We start from the raw sequence: 20,914 nt of genomic DNA, 5'->3' as shown, positions 1-20,914 counted from the left end.
GCCCCTATGTGTTGAATGATGAGTATGTATATTCTTAATGAAAGCCATTAGGACAAGTGCTTGGACACGCCTTGCTCTTATAATAACTGCTGTCCTTGGGATGAGAGTTCTGACCAGCAAATCCTCCTCTGCTTTTTTGGAAATTGCACTGCCAGAGATTCAGAATAAGAAAGATAAGATTAAGAAAGGGCGATATCCTACTTATTCACACGCACCACATGGTTTTTCCCATTTTCAAGCTAACCGGAAATGTAGAGCGTTAATATTAATAACCAATAGAGACATACTGTAAGTGCTGGGTAAGGGTAAGGGTTAACTGATCACAAACCCTCACACTACCAGCAGCCCCACTGGGAGAGCCCCAGTTTATTTATGATCATTCTTTAAGCTGATTTTGAGCCAAATCACAGTTAATCCAAACTTCCAAAACAAAAGCAGTGAATGAGGAAACAATGTTAGCTGAGAGATCAGTCACCCCCTGGACCTGTTTTAACTTGCATTGCACTCCTTTTTTTTTTCCCCGAGCGCCTTAGTTCTATATTCACCTCCAGCTGAAAAAGACATCAGCTGGAAAAAATGACTGCAAGAAACACTGCTATGTTATCCTTTAAAAAAAACTCAAGCCCAACATTTAAACAACCAAATTTTACATTTAAAGGAAGAATCCCAAACCCCGCTTGTTAATTTAGAAGCTGTTACGTGTGGTAGATGGCAGGCAGCTGGGAAAAAATGCAGTAAACCTGAATACCTAAATGCAATGTTCCTGCTGTATTTCTGTGATCAATTTGATTAATAATACTTTATTAAGTGGCAGGACAAGATTAGGGTTGCAGAGGGAGGCTGACAGACACATGTTTTGCCTCCTGAAGGGGGCCTGGCTGCAGTGACTTACTTGGAAGTGGTCCCATCAGGATTTGTCCACCTGGGGGCAGAGAAAGAAGAAAGTGAGACTCAGGGCGAGAGGGGAGGGGAGTTAACACAGGAGGTAATGCGCACGGCTCTCTTCCTGTTGGGGGCACACCGCTCCAGTGAACGTCACTCAAACAGAAGAACAATGCAATTCCTTCCGGCTCTGTGGTGGGATTGTGCTGGTCACTTCCAGGAAACACTTGTGAGCTGCTTTGAGGTTCAGGATAGACAGAAAAGCTTCAGAGCCAGCTTTCAAAAGCTGGGCCTGGACAGTGTTGGGGTACGTTTAGTGGGTTTCACCTACTCTCAGCAGTTAAAGGCATATGCTTTATTTTTAAGATTTTTCACTTACAGTGACAGAGCCTTGGTGTTCCTGAGCAAGGACTCAGAACGAAGGAAATGAGTTCACCTGGGCATTCAAACAACAAATTACAGACACAAATTTCTTCCTTATAAATCAGTGTCCAGAAAAGTACAAACGTGCAGTGTGTTGAATGCGGAACAATGTGTTGAGGGGGGCAACACGGTATGTGGGTGTGCTGAACAGTTTTGGGGGACACAGAACGTCAGGTAAATGCCACACCTCCGATCCTGGGGGTCCACGTTACTGAAGGTCACGCTGTTGACGGGGTAGTGCCTCCTGAAGAACACTCTGAGACGGCACAGAGAGAGACAGAATCAGTTCACCTGCCCACTCGCCCACTCCTCGCACATCAAGCTGGCTGCATCCTCAGGTCTCGGTCACTGTGCTTGACGCTGGCTGCCAGCGGATTTACTGATCGCCTGTTGCCATCACTGCACATGATCCCTGCTCACACAGCTAGCCCCGGGCCCTAGCCAAAACTCGCAGCCGTGCATGATCCTCCAGGTGGAATGTGGGAGAATGTAAACGGCTGGGAGAGGGTTACACTGGTTTCACAGCGCACAGAGCTACACCACGTGTTTTCATGATACCACACAATTTCTTTTATGTATTAATATTTCAATCAAATTCAATAAATCAATCATCCACCCATCCATCCATCTTCTAACCGCTTTATAAAGCACAGGGTCCTAGGAGAGCCAAAGCCTATCCCAGCAAGCAACGGGCACAAAGGCACAGTATACCCTGGACAGAGGATGCCAGTCCATCGCAGGGCAGAGACACAGACACACTTGCACCAGGGGCAATTCTCCCAGAAGCCAATTAACTTTCCAGCATGCCTTTGGACTGTGGGAGAAAAACGGAGCACCCGGAGGGAATCCACATCAGCAAGGGGATAACATACAAACTCCACACAGACAGCACCCCAGATCCGTAATTGATCCCAGGACCCCAGCACTGTGAGGCAGCAGTGTTCACCACTGCACCACTCTAATCAATCATCATTCGGCTTTTTAGTCTTTGTGCGGCACAGGAGGGGCAGGCCCCTGGCACTGGATTCACTTATTTTGGTGTTAAGTGTTTAAGGGGCTGCTGTAGGCACACTAAACGAACACGCAGGTGGGTCTTACCTGCGCTGGCTGTCGGTCAGTGTGATGCCCTGCGCCGACACTTTGAAGTGCACCACCGTGGCGGGGGGGCGCGGGCTGCGGGACAGGGTGGCACTGGCGGCCTTGGAAACAGCCTGGGGACCCGTCAGGGACTCCGTCTCCACCGAGTTGAGGTACAGCACGTTGCAGGCTAAGGGCAGGAGGGGAGATCGGACACATTTTAGGCTCTTGGATCCGCAGATCTGCAAATGCGCAGCTCAAGCACCTTCGATGGGCCCCGTTTCTCACACTTCTCACATCAAATCCTTCTACTTGAGAGATGCTCACATTTGAACTGTGCATTTATATGGAGGAAATATATATGCAAAATAGTTGTATAAAAGCATATATATTCTGGTAGATAAGTTATATACTGGAAACTGGATGTGCATTGACAACCAAGAACAGCTGGCACTGCTTTACCCAAAGGGTTGTGGGAGTGTGGAGCAAGGGACGCAGTCACTTTGTTGGAGTTAAAACTTTGGCTTCTTTCAAGAAATGGCTGGATGAGACCCCTGGATCAACTCCTCTCATGAGGAACCATTCCTATAGTCTGTTTCTAAACTAAGTGTTTATATGTCCTACACTTTTAACTCAACAGAATGCAGGTATCCTTATGGCATAGTACCCCACTGAACTGAAACTGCAACAGCTGAGGCAACTGCCTGCATCAGAGGGGGAAGATTTAATCTGAGCACCGAGCCCATTGGCTGAGAGGAGGTGCTGCAGTCCTGAAGTGCAGCCCCTCAGAGGTCTAACCCACAGACGCAAAGCAGAGTAAGTCACTCTATGAAGGTAAGCCCCCACCCTCATTTCCCAGACTTTCACCAAGAAACATATGTCCCGAGGCTCCCACAGATGGGAAGTAGATAGTACAGACTGGCGTATAATTTATTCTGTCTCCTCAAGCCTCCCCCATCTACAACAGCGCCTCCCAGGCCCTTCCTTACCTGCGCCCTGCTTGAGCAGATCTGCCGCTGTGCTCATATTGCTGGGGCTGCTCACCTCCTGGGTCTCGCCTATGGGGTCTGAAAAAGATGGAGCAATTGTAAAAATCCTAAAATGTCCTGCTTATGTAGGAAATTACTCCGTCCAACCATCCTTTTAACTTGTTCATGGTGCACTCTGCAATAAGATTCATATACCCCCATTATTCCTTACCAACTACTTCATCACTAACGATTTAGCATGGTCCCAACATCTAACTGGAGCTACAAAGAAGGCACAACAGCCTCTTCCTCAAACAGGTGAAAGAATATGGTCTATTTCACAGGTGCGCTCTTGAGAGTGTGCTCACATGTGGGATTACAGTGTGATCTGGCAGCAGCTCGTTGTCTGATCAAAAGGCATTACAGGGGGTAATCAGGTCAGCCCAGTCCATCAGTGGAGTACAGCTGCCCTCTACTGTGGACATTTTTACAACTCGCTGTCTCAGAAAGGCTGGGAATATCACTAAGAACAGCAATCATCCTGTTTTCTTCCTTTTTGTTCCCTCTGGTAAGCCTTCTAGGAGCATGAAGGCACAAACCTCCAGAGACCATTTCTTCCCGCAAGCAGTGTGATTACTGAACTCTACCCCTACCACTGACTAAACTCATCTACATAAGCAAACCTACAGTACTACTTACACTAATGCATTTTTTTATTTTCTCACACTGCTTGTGTTGACTTGCTTTTAAAAGTTGCATGTTATTTAACTTGTTGTTTTTGCAGCTGCTGCTTTTGTTCTGGGTCTTTTAGTGATTCCTTAACGTCTTTATATCAGAGCATACATGTCAATATGCATTTCATTGCACTTGTGCATATGACAAATAAACTGAATTGAACCTAGTACAGTGCTTTGTCTCCCTCTAGTGGACGGAGTCCTCTAAAACAGCAACAGTAGGTCTGTATATTCTACAGCAGAGGAACCAATCTCCAGTCTTGGAAGGCCTCAGTCTAGCACATCTCATGATGTGAGCTGTAATTGGACATGTTTAACAAATATTCTTGGGTCTTAAGATCATTTAAAGACACCCATATAATCTACCACGATTTATTACACACTCCACTATGTTTACACTAGCAGCCCTGTCACCCTGCAACACACAACTGGCAGCCCACTGAAGCTAAGCAGGTGTGAGCCTGGTCAGTACCTGGATGGGAGACCTCCTGGGAAAAGCAAGGTTGCCACTGGAAGAGGTGTTAGTGGGGCCAACAGGGGGTGCTCACCCTGTGGTCTGTGTGGGTCCTAATGCCCCAGTATAGTGACGGGGACACTATACTGTAAAAAGGCACCGTCCTTCAGATGACACGTGAAACTGAGGTCCTGACTCTCTGTGGTCATTAAAAATCCCAGGTTATTTCTCAAAAAGAGTAGGGGTGTTACCTGGAATTGGGTGTAAAAAGGGTGTAATTTCCCATTGACCTTAACCAATCATGGCCTCCTAATAATATCCATCTCTGAACTGGCTATATCCCTCTGTTCTCCTCCCCACTGTTGTGTGGTGAGCGTACTGCTGCACTTTGGATGCCCTCACATCATCCAGGTGGGGCTGCACATTGGTGGCGGTGGTGGGGAGTCCCCATTAACTATAAAACGCTTTGAGTGAATTGTCCAGAAAATGCATGTTAAACCTAAGTGCTCTAACTTGCGGTGACTCTGAACTGGGCCCGCTGTCTCTGGATGCTGTATTCTGAGGATCGTAACTATGGAATAAACTGGGGACACTCACCTTTCTCCGGGATGCGCAGGGTGCAGGGCAGGGAGATGGGGGTGATGGAGTGCTGGTAGACCAGAGCAGACAGGCTCCCTGCGAGAGACGGCGAGAGAAGGGAAGGCCAGCCGGCTGTCACAGCAGTACTGCAGTTGCCTGTCGCGCACGCAGGCACAGCTCTGAAGCTGACAGCTCAGGTGCGTTTAAAGAGCTGCATGGCATCAGCAGCAGAACCCTCAGGCATGCATGGCACTGTTACTAATTAGCTGCCTGAAACAATACCTTTCACAGGAGGCATGCCAAGCCATCTGAACAAAACCCGAATTACACGTTATGCCAGTGGGTCTTTACGGTCTTGAAGTGGGTCTTTACATTAATTTCATTACATGGTGAGATTGTAATCTCCAATGGTTCCTAATAAAAGAGTAAAAGAACTTCCTCCTATTTCCTTTCCTAGATGCAGTCAGGTATCCTTGTCACACAGAGAAGAGTAAAGATGTGAAATTTTAAAAGCTGAAGACTGAAAGAAGCTTTCTCTTCATTCTAAGTTGTTTTTGGCTACCCCAGGCCTGTGTCCGCTCCCCCCCCCCGCTAGCCCCCCATCCCTCCCCACCTCTCTTACCAAAATGCGGCTCATTCTGACACCCCTTAATCTTCACCCCCCGGGGTCCCGTCTCGATCAGGAAGTGGCGCACCAGCTGGTCCAGGGGGTCGCCTGGGGGGGACAGAGAGGTACCGGTCAGGGCAGGAAAGACAGCGTAAGGGTCAGCTTCTCAACGGCGGGACTCTCCTTCCCCAGATCAAGTACACCGAGTCTCTGCCACTGTGCAGAGCGACTTCAGAGACGCTGCAACTGACCACCTGTGCAAGGAAATCTGCTTCACCTGCCCCAGGTGTACTCTACAGGAGGGCAGTACTCTACCTTTGCTGCTGTGCGTGTTGACGTTAGGAGGAGGGGTGGCCACCTTGAGGGCCAGGCCGTACGCCCCGTGGAAGGAGTTACTGTCCCGGATGAGGAAGGCGCCTGGCTCCTTCTCCTTCAGCACGGCGATGGCTGCGCAGAGAGGGAGAGACCGGGGTCTTGTGAAACACGTCACCGAGGGCAGGGAGGGGTACTGAAATTGCCCTCGGTGTGTAAGGCAATTTCAATGCTTCAGAGGGAGGATCAAAAAAGCCATAGAGAAAAAGTCCGGAGAGGAGCAACAAGAGCCTGGCAATTCAGGGAGTTAACAAGGAGAGACTGAAGGAACTTCACCTTTTTATTTCAGTAAAAGATGCTGGACAGGAGACTCGAGAATTTTAAAAGGCATCAGTAAGGTCGATCTCAACAGTTAATTCTGTTGGGGGGGGCATGTAAGAGTTGAGTTAAGCCAATTTCATACCAACAGTACAAAACAGTAAATCACCAAGAACAACAAATAAATGGTCTGTGAATTTGGCTCAGACAGGGTGCAGACGTACATTGAAATGATGCAACATTTCTGCCAATCAGATGACCCCCTCACCTTGGTCCCGGGAGATGTTGGGCTTGTACCAAAATCTCGAGGTGTCCTGGACGAACTTGGCATTGACCCGGCTGTCCCCTTCTCCCTCAGCGGGCGCCCCTTCCCCCAGGGCGGGCGAGAAGGTGACGTGGTGCCCCTGGTGGGTGCCCCCAGGGCTGGTGGGGCTGCGCAGGGCTGAGGACCTGCCGCCGGGCGAGCTGGTGCCAGGCGGGCGCTCGGCCAGGGCGGAGAGGCGCCTCTTCTCGGGCAGGGGGGGCTGGGCTTCTGGCGGGGGGATGGTGACGGCGGTGTAGCCCGTGTAGGGACCCGGCGTCGGGGTGTGCCCGCTGTAGTAGTAGGTGGAGATGGGGAAGGAGGGGGTGGCGTGGCCTTCCGCAGAGGGCGAGGGGGCAGGGCAGGGCTGGACGTGCCCGCTCTCAGCACCCAGCATGAGCCGGCGCCCCAACGTGGAGAAGCCCGGGACGGGGGGCTCGGCCGAGGGGGACCTCTCGGGGCTGCCGGGGCCTGGGGACTGAGGGGAAGGAGAACCGGGGTGAGAGGCGGCCGGGCTGGAATTGGGGACACCCAACCTGCCTTGCTCCCCGTTCCTTTCCCCCGCCGCAGCCGAACCATTGAGGTGCACAGACACCGGGGTGCTGGGCTGCGGGGGGCTAGAGCCGGAGACAGGGGGGCTCTGGGAAACTGGGGAATGGGGGAGCTTCAGGGTAGCCCCGACACGTGATGAGGAGCTGCTGTCGCTTCCCACAGCCACTTGGGGCCTCCAGTAGTGTTCAGCCTGGCCGTTGGTGGCCGGAGGAGAGGGGCTGTGTGTGGGGGGGTCCGTGGCGGGCTGTGGTGGGGATCCCTTGGGGGACAGCGGAGGGGCGGCTGTGCCCACGGCTGGGGAGGTAGGAGCGCTGTGCAGAGGGCTGGCGGGAGGCTGCTGAACAGAGACAGACTGATGCAGACACTGGCGTGGCTCCTGGCACTGGGTCTGAGGCTCTGGGAGTCCCTGGGGGGCAGGAGGAGGAGGAACGGAGCTCCTGGCCATCGCAGTTTCTGTCACATGAAGCTCTATTTGCTGCGGGGCTGTTTCAGCTGGGCTGGGGCTAGGAGGAAAGGAGAAAGAGAGAGGTGAATGGATTTTTCCTGCTTTAAAACATTAATGAGCAAGAATTGTTTTTCCAAAATCTACAGTCAAAACCTGACTAGCCTTAGGTTTTGATTTGAGCAGCAGGCTGGCAGGCAGAGACATTAGAGTCACGGTACCTGACATGACCTGTTTCTGGCCATGACAACCAGAGCGCTGCTGCTTGTTCTGCAGTAACCAAATCAGGACTGAGCCAAGGAAATGTACCTTTCAAACCACCCAGTCTGAATGAACTCCACCGGTCTCAGTCATGTAAACAAGAAACTGGAACAGCCAAATTAAATCAACATTACAGAAGCCAAAAGTGCCTTTAACCACCCTGCAGCCTGAACTCAGAAGATAAACAGTGCTGGACCTGGAAAGGAATGTGACAGTACTGGGATAAGGGAAACCAGGTTGTTGCTGTAAGTGGTTTTGGGAAAACAGCAGGTGGCACTCTTCCCTCAGCACCAGTGCCCAATATGGTGACATGGGACACTAAGCCACAGGAGGTGTCGTCCTTCAGGTGACGCTTTAAAACTCAGATCGTGCCTGGTCATTAAAGATCCCATGAAACTCTTCTTAAGAGTAGGGAATATAACCCCCGTATCCTGGCTAAATTATATTTTGAAGTAGTTCAGGTGGGTAGCTGCGTCGACATGCGTAGGCTGCAAAGGAACAAGTAATAGGTTTATTCCATGCTGAAAAGAGAAGAAAGAAAACACAAAGTTTTGTCCGTGGAGCCTTCTTCAAGTGTGATAAAGACAGGGCAGTAAGCAAAGGTAATGTAGCGGGAGAACAAAAGCTGGGAGAGAGTTGGGGCGAGAGGCGGGAGCAGGGGACAGACAGAATGGCCAAACAGGAGGTGTGAAGAAATTTAGAAGAAAATTAGTCTGGTCATTAGTCTGTCGTTGAGAGAAGGGGAAAGGTGTGATCCTAGCTGCAGGATAATTTTAGTTTCTGTAATCTTTTGGATGTGGTAGTTAGGAAAAGCAGCTTTGAGAACACAGACAGAGACATTAGTGTGACCATGGCTGTCAGACATGAAATGAGAAAACAATAGGCTTGGAGAAATCTTTAATCTTCACAGCCCTAACATGTTCTCTGAAACGGTCTCTGGGCCGGGTCTCTTCCCGTTAACCCAATGTAGATGGCTGGGCATTTACTGCAAGAGATAGAGTAAATAAGGTTGCTGGAGGTACAAGATGTCATCTGAGTGATCCGGAATCGTCCTGAGGGGCCTTGAATGAGTGTGGTGTTAGACATGTACTTGCAGGTGAAACAGAGAGCTCTGTTGCTGAGGGCGATCAAGGGTGCTGTGAACAAGAAAGTTAAGCAGGTTAGGTGGTTGGCGATATGAGATGATGGGGTGGTCAGAAAAGAGGGCCCCAGTGGAGGGATCATCCTTTAGGATGGAAAAGTTGTTGTTAATAGTCCTGGGGATAGAAAGTGTGTTGGGGTGGTAGGGAAGCACCAAAGGAATGTGGTTGTTACGGCGGGAGTTCCTGTTCGAGTTGATGGTCCAGGAGCAGGACTGGACATCCCGGTACTACACAAGCGGAAGAAATAATGTTATGTAAAAATCCCCCAGGAAACAGCACAGATTCTCCCGTTATTTCACGGAGTAGTAAAAACAGCGAAGTGGAATACAGGAGGCGTACACACACACCTGTCTTGGGTCCGCAGGGGGCTACTGGTGTGGACTGGTGTGGACGGCCCCGAGAGGTCAGAGGGCGTGGTGCAGATGACGCGCGCCTCGCGGTGCTGCCGCCGCAATGAACCGTGGGAAATGTGGTCCCTCCAGGTCACACCGTCCCCCGGACCCTCAGTAGTGTCTGCTCCAGGAGAGAAGGAGAGAGTGACGGCCAACCAAGGAACTGTTCTGGGCAACAGCCCTCTTACCCTGACAAACTAAAAACCAGGTTCAGATTAGTCATGATTCCTCAAGTGAAACACAGTCATTTTACACTTTTACTGCATTTTTTCAAAAAAGGGACCATTGTGTCAATTCAGATTTACTGATGCTAGCTTGTTGCTTCTGTTCAGTGTGCCATAGAGTGACTCTTTGCATTCTGTTTTCGTCTTCCACTATAGCCTGCCTGCATATCTGCAATATAAGGACTAACTGACCTAGAACATTGTAAATGGACTTTGTCAAACTTTAAAACAGACTATTAAGAACATGCTATATCAGCTGCCCTGCATTTCCTTATATCTACATGTCCTAAGTCACAGAAGTCAGCCAATGGTTCAATGTCTTGCTCCTTACTGATATGCAAATAGTGTTCATGTGGCCCTGAGCCTCTGTGCTTGGTCCTGAATGGAAACTGGGCGAAGATCAGAGGCACCCAGCCAGACTGACTCACCGGCTCTCTGGGGCTCAGTGCTGCTCCCATGGACGATGTGCTGAAAGTCAGAGGCAGGGCCGGGAGGCACCCTGGGTGGAGTCGGGCTCTCCGTGGGCCCAGGCGTCCTGGCTGAGTGGGGGAGGGGCGAGGTGGACTCGGACTGGTACCCGGACGCGTACCCCCGACTCTCAGACGGCGACAGGCTGCAGGTGGCGGATGAGGGCTGGTAGGGCAAGCAGGCACAGGCTTGCCGAGGGGTCTGGTAGCCACTGCTGGTGCTGTACTTAAACTCTGAGCAGGTCGTGGACAGGGAGTGTGGGTGGGAGTGGGAGCGAGTGGCTGAGGACTCTGGGTAGGCTGGGTGGCCTGAGGGGAGGGGGTCAAAGGTGAAGGCAGGGACCTCGTGGCCCTGTGGCGAGTGACGGGGACCATAGGGGTCTGCTGAGATGAGCAGAGGAGCAGACTGCCGGCCGTGTCCCAGTCTGGGGGACACTGCTCTGCGGTGCCAAAACTCTGCTTCCCCCTCTCTCTGCAGGCCCGTCTCCCAGTCCCTTTGCAGCCCCGCATCCCTGTCTCTGTCCCAGTGGAGCACCGCGTCCCTGCCCCGCCTCAGCTCAGCCTCCCTGTGCAGTCCCACGTCCCTGTCCCGGTGGAGAGCGCCGTCCCAATGCAGCTCCGCCTCCCGGCCCCTTCTCAGCTCCTCCTCCCTCTGCAGCTCCGCCTCCCTGTCTCTGTGGTGGCCCGCTTCCCAGTGAAGCTCCGGCTCCCGGCCCCTGTCAAGCCGCATGGCGTGGAAGGCACTGGCCGCAGCCTCTTCACGTAGGCGGCACTCCCGGCAGGCACAGGCAGGGGGCGCTAGACCATCCAGAAACAGCATCTCCCGGTAAGGGCTGGAAGGTTGTGAGTGGGGGTGGTAGGGGCCAAATTCATCCCGATAGAGCAGCCTAGGGGGTAGGGTGTGTGGCATCTCTGGCGGGTAGGGGCACAAATGGCGGCTGGGCGTCTCGGGACAGGAGCGGTGAAGGCAATGGGGCAGGGGCTGGTGGTGCCTGTCCCACAGGACGTCAGGGTGCGGGCGGTGCTGGCACAGGTCCAGGTGAGCAGGCTGATGCCCGTTGCGCTCCAGGGTGTAGCCGTTGTGCAGGCGCTCGCAGGCCATCTCCCGGCAGCTCTGGGAGCGGTAGCCCTGCCGGCAGGAGCAGGAGCGCGCCAGCCGGAGGGTGCCCATCCTCTCCAGATCCCCGTCATCCAGGATGGCCGTCTCCCTCTCGCTCTCGGGAGCCCCGCCTCCGCCCCGCGGATCCATGCCCCCCAGCAGGCGGTCCAGCTCCTCCCTCTCGGCGCGGGTGGGGGGCGGCGGCCGCATGGGCGGGGTCTCCTCCAGGCGCTCGGTGGGAGCCGAGGAGTGGCCCGAGTCCGTGCTGAGGGACAGCAGGTGGCTGTGCTCCCCGCTGCCGGGGCTGCCGTTGGAGGTGAGCGAGCCGGGGCCCCGTTTCTTCTTCACCTGGGCGTACAGGCTGCCGTCCACGGGCCCCCGCGTGTGGGCGATGTCTGGCCCCATTCCCAAAGGAGAAAAACAAGACGTGATGTTTTACCCAGTGCATGGGCCACATTACCACCCCTGTTTTGTTTTGTTTTGCTTTGAAATTCTAAAGGACACAATTTTGCTTGCATTACCAATTCCGCCCTTGTCTGGAAGCAATGCAGTAGCTCACACTCGGTCCTCACAGCACTTGAAAAGGAGATTAGAAGCAATTTTCAAATGCGCTGCAAGAGCACACAGGAGCTGCTGTCCTTCACCGAGACTTGGACTCAATCTGACATTTCAGGGCCCCTCACTGCAGGCGTCACAAAATGAGGAAATCCTCATGCAATTAGTAGTTATGTGCAACAATGAAGGGGTACTGTGCAATTTATAGGGCTTAGGGTGATTGTGGGGGGAGGAAACTTACAGGTTCTGGTAAGCTGTGTGGATTCTTGTAGGAGTGGTGCATAAGGACCACGTACGTGTTGATGTCTTTTATATAAAGTAATTCCATGTAATTTATCTTTATTTTCAATGTATTGTTTCTATGTAATGTTTGTGTATTTTTTGTAAGTCTACGTTTATGTAAAACACAAACTGCTTGGATGAAAAACACATTTCCGAGAAATCTGACACAACAGTATCATTGCATCAGCAGTTAGAAGCCGCCAGATTATATTGTTCACAACTGCCTCCAGATGTTAAAAAAACTGCTGGAGGAATCCTGATCAGAGCTCGATTCACACCAGTAATCCCAGACTACAGAGTCCAGCTGTACACAGCTGTGAGTACCCACTCCATCGGCCTACCTTCCAGGCTGTCCTGGTGCCTCTGGTTGAAGTTCTCATAGGAGTCCCAGCGCACGAGGGGGTCGGAGGTGTTGTAATCCACCGTGACCGAGGGGTCGTTCCTCTGGTACTCCCGACCTGAAACACAGGTACCTGCTCACTGGGTACCCCACGCCCAAGGGCACAGAGAACACCAGCGAGCATGCCAGCCCCCCCCCCCCCATGCAAGATCAGAGGCAGGTAACCTCGGCACATCTGCAACTCTCCGCTCCCAAGCGAGATCTGCGCCTGTACCCAGCGAACAAGCACTACAAGGCAGAGCAATCGCGGTACAAGCCCGGCGGAGCAAAGGCAAGCACAGGACAGTCCCGCCTACCTTTGATCTTCTCCGGTCCAGACGAGAAGACGAACTCTACCGTGGCGTCAGGAGGAAACCGCTCGTCTGGATGGGCAGGGAGAAGAGGAGGGGTGGTTAAAGGAACCTTTCTAAAACTCCACACTCTTTCCAAAAACAAATACGAATTTCCTTTCGCAGCTTCGTTCTTCCTTTGTCTCGACATCTTGTGTCAGGTTCCAGATGTCCAAACCTGGCCTGGCTACAGACTGCTACAGAGGCTCTCTCGCTTTCAAGCCACCCATCAGCTTTTATCCCACGAGCACTGTGGGTCACTAACTGCAGCTGTGGGTAGTCAAATGTCCAGTAAGCCCCACTCCAATCTCCATGACTTCAACAACAGCTGTTCACAGCAGAATCTGGAGTTTTAATAGAAGCTGGGGATTTTGTCAACATGAAATATAAAAGAGAAAGATCACAGCATAGCTACTTAGAAACGACGTTCTTCGGACTGGAAGCACGGTGCATTTCACGTTCAAGACCATCTCAAAGAAAATGGAAGCAAGAGAGGTCTGGATGGGGTCTCTAGCAGACATCAGATAGCTAGCAGCAAGCAAACAAGCTAAACAGGTTTGTTTAAAAGGTCTCCTCGTTTGCAACCTTTATTTTCTTATGATGGAATAAAAGCCAGACAGCTCCTATCGTACTCCAGGGAGTGTGTCTGACGCCAATGATTTGACTAAATGGACTATCTACTGAATCAGTGCAAGTTAATCAATGACTGCCAACCTGGAAAACAGGCTATTTAAAGACCCTATAAAGCCAACAGCTGCAGGCTATTGCAATGGGCATCCAGCAGTAGCACCGTGACAGGTGTGTGACTGTTGAGGAGCCAGAGGAGGGAGACAGGCATGGCATACCTGTGCAGGCTTCGTCCAGCTCTCCCTTCCCAAACCACAGCTGCGCCCCGTGAATGGTGCAGGTGTGAAACTGCAGTCGGAAGACCACGTCCCGATCGGCACTCTTTACCCGACGGTGGTAGCACTTCACCTGCAGGGGGCAGAGCAGAGCACAGTGAGCTGCAGGGATTGCTCCACGCAAGGGTGGGTTTTACATTGAGCGCCAATGGATAGCAACACCTCTCTTCTTCACAACGGATGGCACCCGTCATCACTGAGTCACTCATCTGGAGCCCATCACGGCAGGTGTGATTGAAGGCTCATAGCTGGAGGGAACGTTAGTCCATCCCAAGGCGACACAGGACAGTTTACAGTCAAATCTTGGCAGCATGTCTTTGCAGGTAAGTGGATTGAAAATACATGGTCAAAATATACAAGAAGTGCAGCCAATGGAGATAGCAGAGTGTGGACCCCTTGTGTTACGGGAGCAGCTGCCTTCCCGAGTGGAAGCTGGAGCGAGGCACTCACCATGATGTCTCCCTTGAGCAGCAGCGCTGGCTCTATAGTCACACACAGCCTCCTGCTCCCAGAGCCCTGCAGATTACTGTGGACAGGAAAGAAAGGCGTTAGAGGCACAAGCCCCCCAAACACCTTGTCAATGTACACAAAGAAAACAAGACTGATCAAGATCAGTCAATCTGATTATACAGATTGTTATTAATCCAACATTCAGTTCTAGTTATTCTTGACAAAGTGTTATTTGCAAGTGCGCTTGACGCAATGTACACAGCCCTTGTAAAGATGCAAATAGTGAAACATCTGCATCAGGCCCTGCTCGAAACACCAACCTACTGGACACTGCTGCTGCTGCTTTGCTTACATAGCCAGAACTCAAGTGGTCAGCTAGAGGTACTCACTAGATCCCTGAAGTGTAGACCAGCTGCATTGACTGGTAGATCTTCAGGAAGGGAAAGAAGCCTGAAACGAGGAGGACAGGATTAGTGAGTCAGTATTTCCCTGTTGCGATACTGTAGAGGAAGGGCCAAGAGGAATGTGCTGACAAATAACCCCCTACCATCACCACCTCAGCACACGCACACCCCCCTTGCCTCTTGATTAAAGACAACAGCAGGCGGGTGCCCAGAAAGGAGACCGGGGGAGGCAATTAGAGAAAAATCCACTGAGGCTCACAAATCGGCCTCAGGCAGCCGTCACAGTGTGGGATGGCCTGCACGCGCAGAAGAAAACCAACATCACAAGTGGTACAGTGTCCCATTACGAAATCAGAGCAGGGTGAAATGTGAGGAGCAAAAGCAAATTGAACTGATTAAAGAGTCTCCAGTTGCTCCCAGTTAATGGATCTAAGATCTAACTGCATGCAGCCCAAGGGAATCACACGAACCTAAATATCAAAGGCTAAGCACACATGGTCAAAGTGCTGCCAAGAAAATCAAATCACTTCTGGCCCCTTCGATCTCTTTCACTGGGTGTCATCTTTGTTTTGTGCCATCTGAGTTTTTAAAATGATAAACCTTGGACGAAATGAAAACCATGAACCAATAACAATTTTGCTATGAGTTTCTCTTTTACTTAGTTTTGAAAGTAGAGCCAAATTGGAGTGTTTTTAAGCCACAAGGACTCCAGTGACCCACAACACTGAAAATGTAACAGTGCCTGGCACCCCACAGGGGTCGCTGCTGCATGGCACATCAGGCGGTGCTCAGCCAGCTGGACACCAGCGCTTGGGAAATTACAGTTTACCTTAACTTAGCAAACTACCTGGATAAATAGATTGCTCAAAGATGAGGTGGACAAGAGACAAAAGGACTAGAAGACCTAATGTGCTCCACAAAAGAAGGCTTTTATTAGCTGAACTTTCAGAAGCACCCCATCTTCACATGGATGTGACAGCACTACACCTAAGTACTCTTCGCATACTGATGTTTTGGTGCCTCTCTGTGCAGCAAGAACAGCTTCAGCAGAATGCAGTATGTCTTCCACACGGTCCTGAAATTTTTCTTGTCCCCATTATAGGGCTGTCCAATCCTGTTCCCGGTGGGCTAGTGTCTCTGTAGTTTTTCATTCCAACTCAGCTATAAGTTCACTCTTTTTGTTATTTGCTAAATGGGACCAAATCAACAGCTTCTCTCAGCTCTTCAGGTGTTGAGACTTTTTTTAAAGACACAACAGCATTCCAGGACCAGGACTTGACAGGATTGCTTTCAACGGTTGTGATGACGGTAAAAGTTTGTGCAACTGAACTGATTTTCAGTAAGACAAATCTGGTGTTTTTCCCAGCCAGAGGAGGAGAGAGAAGTCAGTCTTCTCCACATCAATCCAAGTGCCCACTGCCTGCTACAGAGATAATCTATCAATTTGTCTGAGGCATCCTAATATTTGGGCCAAAGAGTGCATCACTGCGAGACATTTGATATTTGTTATTGCTCTCCCAATATAAGCATTGAGGCACGTAGAAACTCCTGACAATTCGATAATGAAAACAACAGGGGCGTTCATAATTGAGAACCGCACAGGATCAGCAAGAAATGATGCATCTCACCTCCACCAGGCTCAAAGTTGGGTAAGGTTGGTATGAGCACTTGGTGCAGGAACAAGGGGCTGCTGTTCATCTTTATCGCCCCTGACAGGAGACCTCCGAAATAGTAGATGTATCTGCAGAGTCAAGGAGATAGCAATCAGCTGGTGTTCTCACAAACACAAACACTACTTCTTTCTGCCAAGTCTTCTACAGAGTATATTCACAGTTTGCTAAGCACTAAAAGAGGTTGCACAGTCTTGAAAAAATCAGTATTAATGGAAAAAAAACATCTGTTCCACATTACCAATCTAGATAACAGCAAAGTGGCCACAATACAGATTGTACCCGCTATACACCTGCATGAAATCCCCAAGTCAAAATTCCAATTATTGCTCCAAGTTAGTCATATGTCCTTCAGACGTAACTTCATTTTCATGTCCTGCACAGCATCTCTGTGACGTACCCATCCTGCTGTGCAAAGATACTGCACCTCAGCCCTACAGCCTCTCAGATGCACTTATTGATCATTGATACAGATTGTCACCTAGGGCTTAGCTGTTGTAAACCGCAGATCTGGAATGAACCTGTACAATGCCTCGCCAGTGCTCCACCTGCGTGGCAGAGATGTTACCTGTTCTGGGAAGGCTGTAGGGACGATGCTACCTTGTCCTCGCAGAACTTCCGCATGGCCAGGGTGCTGAGCGCCTGGTCCGCACTGTGGAGAGAAAGAGGTGTTCAGGTCAGCTTGCGTGCTGCTCAGCAGCACAGGAACACAGGACCCGCGTGTTACACGCTCGCTCCCCTCGCCCAATTTCTGAACAAAACACCACACGTTTTGTGGTTTAACACATTGAACGTCATGTTAAACCCATGAGAAAAACAGTAAAACGGGGAAGATTCTCTGGGACTTCTTGGACAAGTAAAACATAATATTTCTGAATAAAAGCTGTTGGATGCTTAGAACAATCATGGAGAGTTTGGGTGGAATGTACAAAGTGCACATCTAATAAAGGTACTTCGTGCAACAACCTTTAACCCCAGGGACACTTAAGGGCAAAACTAAAGGATCAAAGATAAGGTGTTCTTTACAACTTGCCATAGGGCTTCGAATGTTATAGGATTTTCTGCAGGAAAACACGCTGGATTTTCTCTTTGTGTGGCACACCTCTCACAATGGAAGAGCTACCTCAGGCTCCCACAGGTGGGCTGTTCATTGCCTGCTTGTCTGTCTCCATTTCACAGCTTCAAAGTAGAGTTCCTGCATTTAGTACAGCACATTCCTGATCACTCCTAATAACTCGTAAGAAAAGCTGCACAATTCCAGCCTGCATTCAGGGAGCCCGTCCTGAACTTCCAAACAAAAGCTGCCATGAGAAGAGGGAAAGAGCAGGACTTACCCAGCAGAGATCTTGCTGTAGTGCATGTAAGCAGCAACGATTACTCCTGTTTTGCCTTTATTACCCTAAAAATAACAAAAGGATAAGAACAACCGTCAAGATTTATCCTGCACAAACAGACCAAAGTGTCAAATCTGGTACTGGAAGATCTCCAATAAAGAAAATAAGGTGAAGTCACCATTTAACCGCACTGAACCTCCTGTCTGCAAACTACAGTAAACTAATACTTGCTTCATTAATATAACAAGCACTTTTTTTCCCAGCATTACAAACAGAATCTGCAATCACTCACTAAAGATGGATTAGAGCATTATTGTCCTCTCAGATTACAAAGCATTGACAAGCGACGTGTACCACTGTTTTTCAAAACAAATGCCAGCTGAGCACATCTGCCCCTTGCACCTGGTGCAAGAAAATCCCACTGGCTCTCAGTGCTGTCCATCATTTGACAGGCCAATCCCCTGCCCCGCCTCCATCACCTTGCAATGCAGCACCACCACATGCTGAGGGTCTGAGCTCAGCCAGGTCTCCATGGCCTTGCAGATGGCGCAGATCTTATCCAGGGGGGGTGCGTGGAGGTCTGGCCAGCCGAACTCGTGGACCTGAGAGCAAAGAGAGCAAAGAGAGAGGAGGATTACACTGAAAAAGTTTGCTATGCTTTCCAAAATACATACAAATACTTCCGGGGGCACAGAGCCTACTGAAATCAACACTTTCTACTTAGAAAGCATCTTTAATCGCATCCAAGGAGTCAAAAGCAAAATGAGTGCAGATGCATAGGAGGAACACGATACATGATTAGGTTAGTTCCCCAGTGTCTGACAGTGGTATTACCTGGCAGTCACACTGGTTTTACACAGGAAAACCCTTGGACAGGATTTTTCACTCTTCAACATGCTCAAGCAGCCCTAACAATTTTACAGATGATGCCACAGATTTCATTTAGGATCACTTTGATTTGATTCCTTTTGTTTTTCCTTAATTATTAAAGTAATTCTTGGTAAGAGGAAGTCACTGATGGTTATAGGCATCCTGTGAAAAATGGAAATAAAACTCATACTGCAGAGTAGTTCAAGCTTTCTCGCTGTTCATGAAAATTTACTTTTGCATAAACCTTTCTAGACAAGCAAAGAATATACACAAAGACACACTCCGATTAATTTATTTGACTGAAACCGTTGTCCAAAGAGGCTGTAAATTCACACCCATTTATAAAGCTGGGTATTTCACTGGAGCTATTCAGGTGAAGGGCCTTGCTCAAGGTTACAACAGCAGTGTCTAACCTGGAATTCAAACCCACAACCAGAAGGACATGTACCCAGAACACTAGCCACTGCACCCCACTGCTGCTTATTTATTCTGCCTTTCGTTCGCATTAAAAATTTGTACTCTAATGAGGTACAATGCATGAAACATATTGTACTTGATACCAGCTACAGTTTAAACAGGTGGATGTTTTACCATTTAAGCGAATGACGCCAAACAGCAGTGCAATAGGTATCCAATTTCCACCACTGAAAAACTAATGGACAATGCGAGGATGGGAAAACAAATGCAGACTACCAAGCAAGAGCAGGGCACCGAGACCAGCACCTCAGTGCCCAGCCCAGGCTGTGCTGGTCTCCTACCTTGGGGTTGAGCCTGGTGATGTCGTGCCTCCTCTCCGACAGGTTGAAGAGCTGGAAGAGAAGAGCGCGGTCAGCACGGTTCCCACCCCTGCCGGCACTGCAGATGCAAACTCTCTGTACCGTTCATTCCATCAGGTCACAATCATGTGTGAAGACACTGCACGGGCATTTCCAGCCTTTACAATGTCCTTCGACCAGGAAGAGAGAAAGGGGCACCACAAACCTAATTTATCACAATTTATCACAACTTTATTCAGCGCCCAATTGCTCGCAGATCCTCTGCGAGTGAATCTACACATGACGTTCTCCGCCAGTTTGAGAACAGAAACATCCATCCAACCATTTTCTAACTGCATCTTCCAATACTGGGTCATGGAGGAGTCAGAGCTCACCAGGGGCAGTTTTTCCAGGTGTCAATGAACCTACCAGCATGTCTCTGAACTGTGACAGGAAACCTGGAGCACCTGGAGAAAACCCATGCGACACAGGGAGAATATACAAACCCCACACACATAGCAGCCCAGGTCCAGAACTGAACCCAGGGTAACCACTGCGCCGCTGTGCCACCCAGGACAAAAACGTACGAAGAAAGACCCTTCCACTGACCAGGAACTTGTCCTCATGCTTGGACTTGAGCATGGCCGTCACTTCCTTGAGGTTGCCGCGGTAACGCTGCTCCTCCAGCAGGGGCGGGAAGAAGACGGAGATGATGCGCTCGGTGATGTAGGTGAGGTCGAAGTCGTAGTGCTTCTCCATCACTCTGTCCATCACGCGGTCCAGGCTGAAGCTCCTTCCGGCGCAGAGCAGGCAGGGGCAGAAAGAAACAAGAGGCAGGGTCAGAGAAGGCCAGGAGGACACAAGAACAGGGAGGGGAAGGGGAGATCTGCAGAGGCAGCCATACCTGGGGAGGGTGCTCCTCTGCTTGGTGTAGGTCAAAGACTTGGTGGAGCCCTGGGGAAGCAAGATGACACGTTAAACCGTGCTCTCACTCGGGATCTTCAGTTCCCCTCAAGAAGCTCTTTTGTCAGAATTCTGCAGGAAACTCAGAAAACCGTCGTCTCCTCTTAACTCCAGCTGTGGGGTTTCGATTTGAGGGAGAGTGCCAGGGGCTGTGTAGCCAACATGGCCTGCTGTACTGCCGTGCCTCACATGGGCACAAACTGCGCAAGTACTGCACTGACAGGAAAGGGAGAGAGGGAGAGGGGGCGCTGGAGAGACGAGGGAGAGAGGCGGGAGGTGGGATGTGAGAGGCAATCACGATGAAAACGAGAAAGAAGGAGACAGACCGAGGTGAGGGATTGGAGGAGGGACAGCAGGGAAAGAAGTGAGAGATGGCCTAAGGGTGAGAGAAAAGACCAGAGACCGAGAAGAGAGTTACTCACCAGGGGCTGAATGTGACGGGAGGGAGCTGTTCCTCGCCTCTGCTGTGGGGAGAGAGAACGAGTGAACGAGGAAGGGAGGGAGGGAGAGAACGGAGAAGGTCGCACCACCCAGAAAAATACAGCACCGCTTCAGTGGTGTAAAACTGGCCGAGGCACAATGGCTCTACTGTGCTGGGTAGCAGTTTCATGGAAACTACGTGTTGCTGTGCCTTGGACTTATATACAAGTCTTTTATACATAATTGGAAAATGGGTAAAATTGGCCCAATTAACCAATGACATCACTGGCTCAGAGGCAGTGAAATCCAGCAGAGTCCCACAGACATTTTTCTTTTGCAACTTTTA

The 20,914-nt window shown here is 50.3% G+C and overlaps 1 protein-coding gene across 7 annotated transcripts in view; it reads right to left on the bottom strand.

Annotated features, from left to right (window-relative positions):
• The window catches only part of tns2a (tensin 2a), a 74,938-nt gene that overhangs the window by 5,827 nt on the left and 48,197 nt on the right, over positions 1-20,914 (bottom strand). For 4 of the 7 annotated variants that reach the window (XM_069185049.1, XM_069185269.1, XM_069185344.1 and 1 more), the window contains 23 exons: positions 20,571-20,612; positions 20,090-20,139; positions 19,795-19,978; positions 19,189-19,239; positions 18,040-18,162; positions 17,561-17,625; positions 16,795-16,878; positions 16,185-16,297; positions 14,542-14,602; positions 14,153-14,228; positions 13,646-13,775; positions 12,768-12,833; positions 12,414-12,529; positions 10,097-11,642; positions 9,400-9,565; positions 6,623-7,710; positions 6,040-6,171; positions 5,740-5,832; positions 5,136-5,213; positions 3,372-3,449; positions 2,404-2,572; positions 1,493-1,561; positions 893-922 (listed from right to left, as the gene is read on the bottom strand). In XM_069185049.1, the coding sequence (XP_069041150.1) occupies positions 893-922; positions 1,493-1,561; positions 2,404-2,572; positions 3,372-3,449; positions 5,136-5,213; positions 5,740-5,832; positions 6,040-6,171; positions 6,623-7,710; positions 9,400-9,565; positions 10,097-11,642; positions 12,414-12,529; positions 12,768-12,833; positions 13,646-13,775; positions 14,153-14,228; positions 14,542-14,602; positions 16,185-16,297; positions 16,795-16,878; positions 17,561-17,625; positions 18,040-18,162; positions 19,189-19,239; positions 19,795-19,978; positions 20,090-20,139; positions 20,571-20,612 (4,610 nt within the window). Of the gene's footprint in view, positions 1-892; positions 923-1,492; positions 1,562-2,403; positions 2,573-3,371; positions 3,450-5,135; positions 5,214-5,739; positions 5,833-6,039; positions 6,172-6,622; positions 7,711-9,399; positions 9,566-10,096; positions 11,643-12,412; positions 12,530-12,767; positions 12,834-13,645; positions 13,776-14,152; positions 14,229-14,541; positions 14,603-16,184; positions 16,298-16,794; positions 16,879-17,560; positions 17,626-18,039; positions 18,163-19,188; positions 19,240-19,794; positions 19,979-20,089; positions 20,140-20,570; positions 20,613-20,914 lie in introns of all 7 variants that reach the window. The other 3 variants (XM_015344213.2, XM_006629365.3, XM_069185105.1) reach the window with 3 other exon arrangements.

The sequence above is a fragment of the Lepisosteus oculatus genome, chromosome 1, assembly GCF_040954835.1.
Source record: "Lepisosteus oculatus isolate fLepOcu1 chromosome 1, fLepOcu1.hap2, whole genome shotgun sequence".
NCBI lineage: Eukaryota > Metazoa > Chordata > Actinopteri > Semionotiformes > Lepisosteidae > Lepisosteus > Lepisosteus oculatus.
This window is presented reverse-complemented; position numbering and strand designations above follow the sequence as displayed.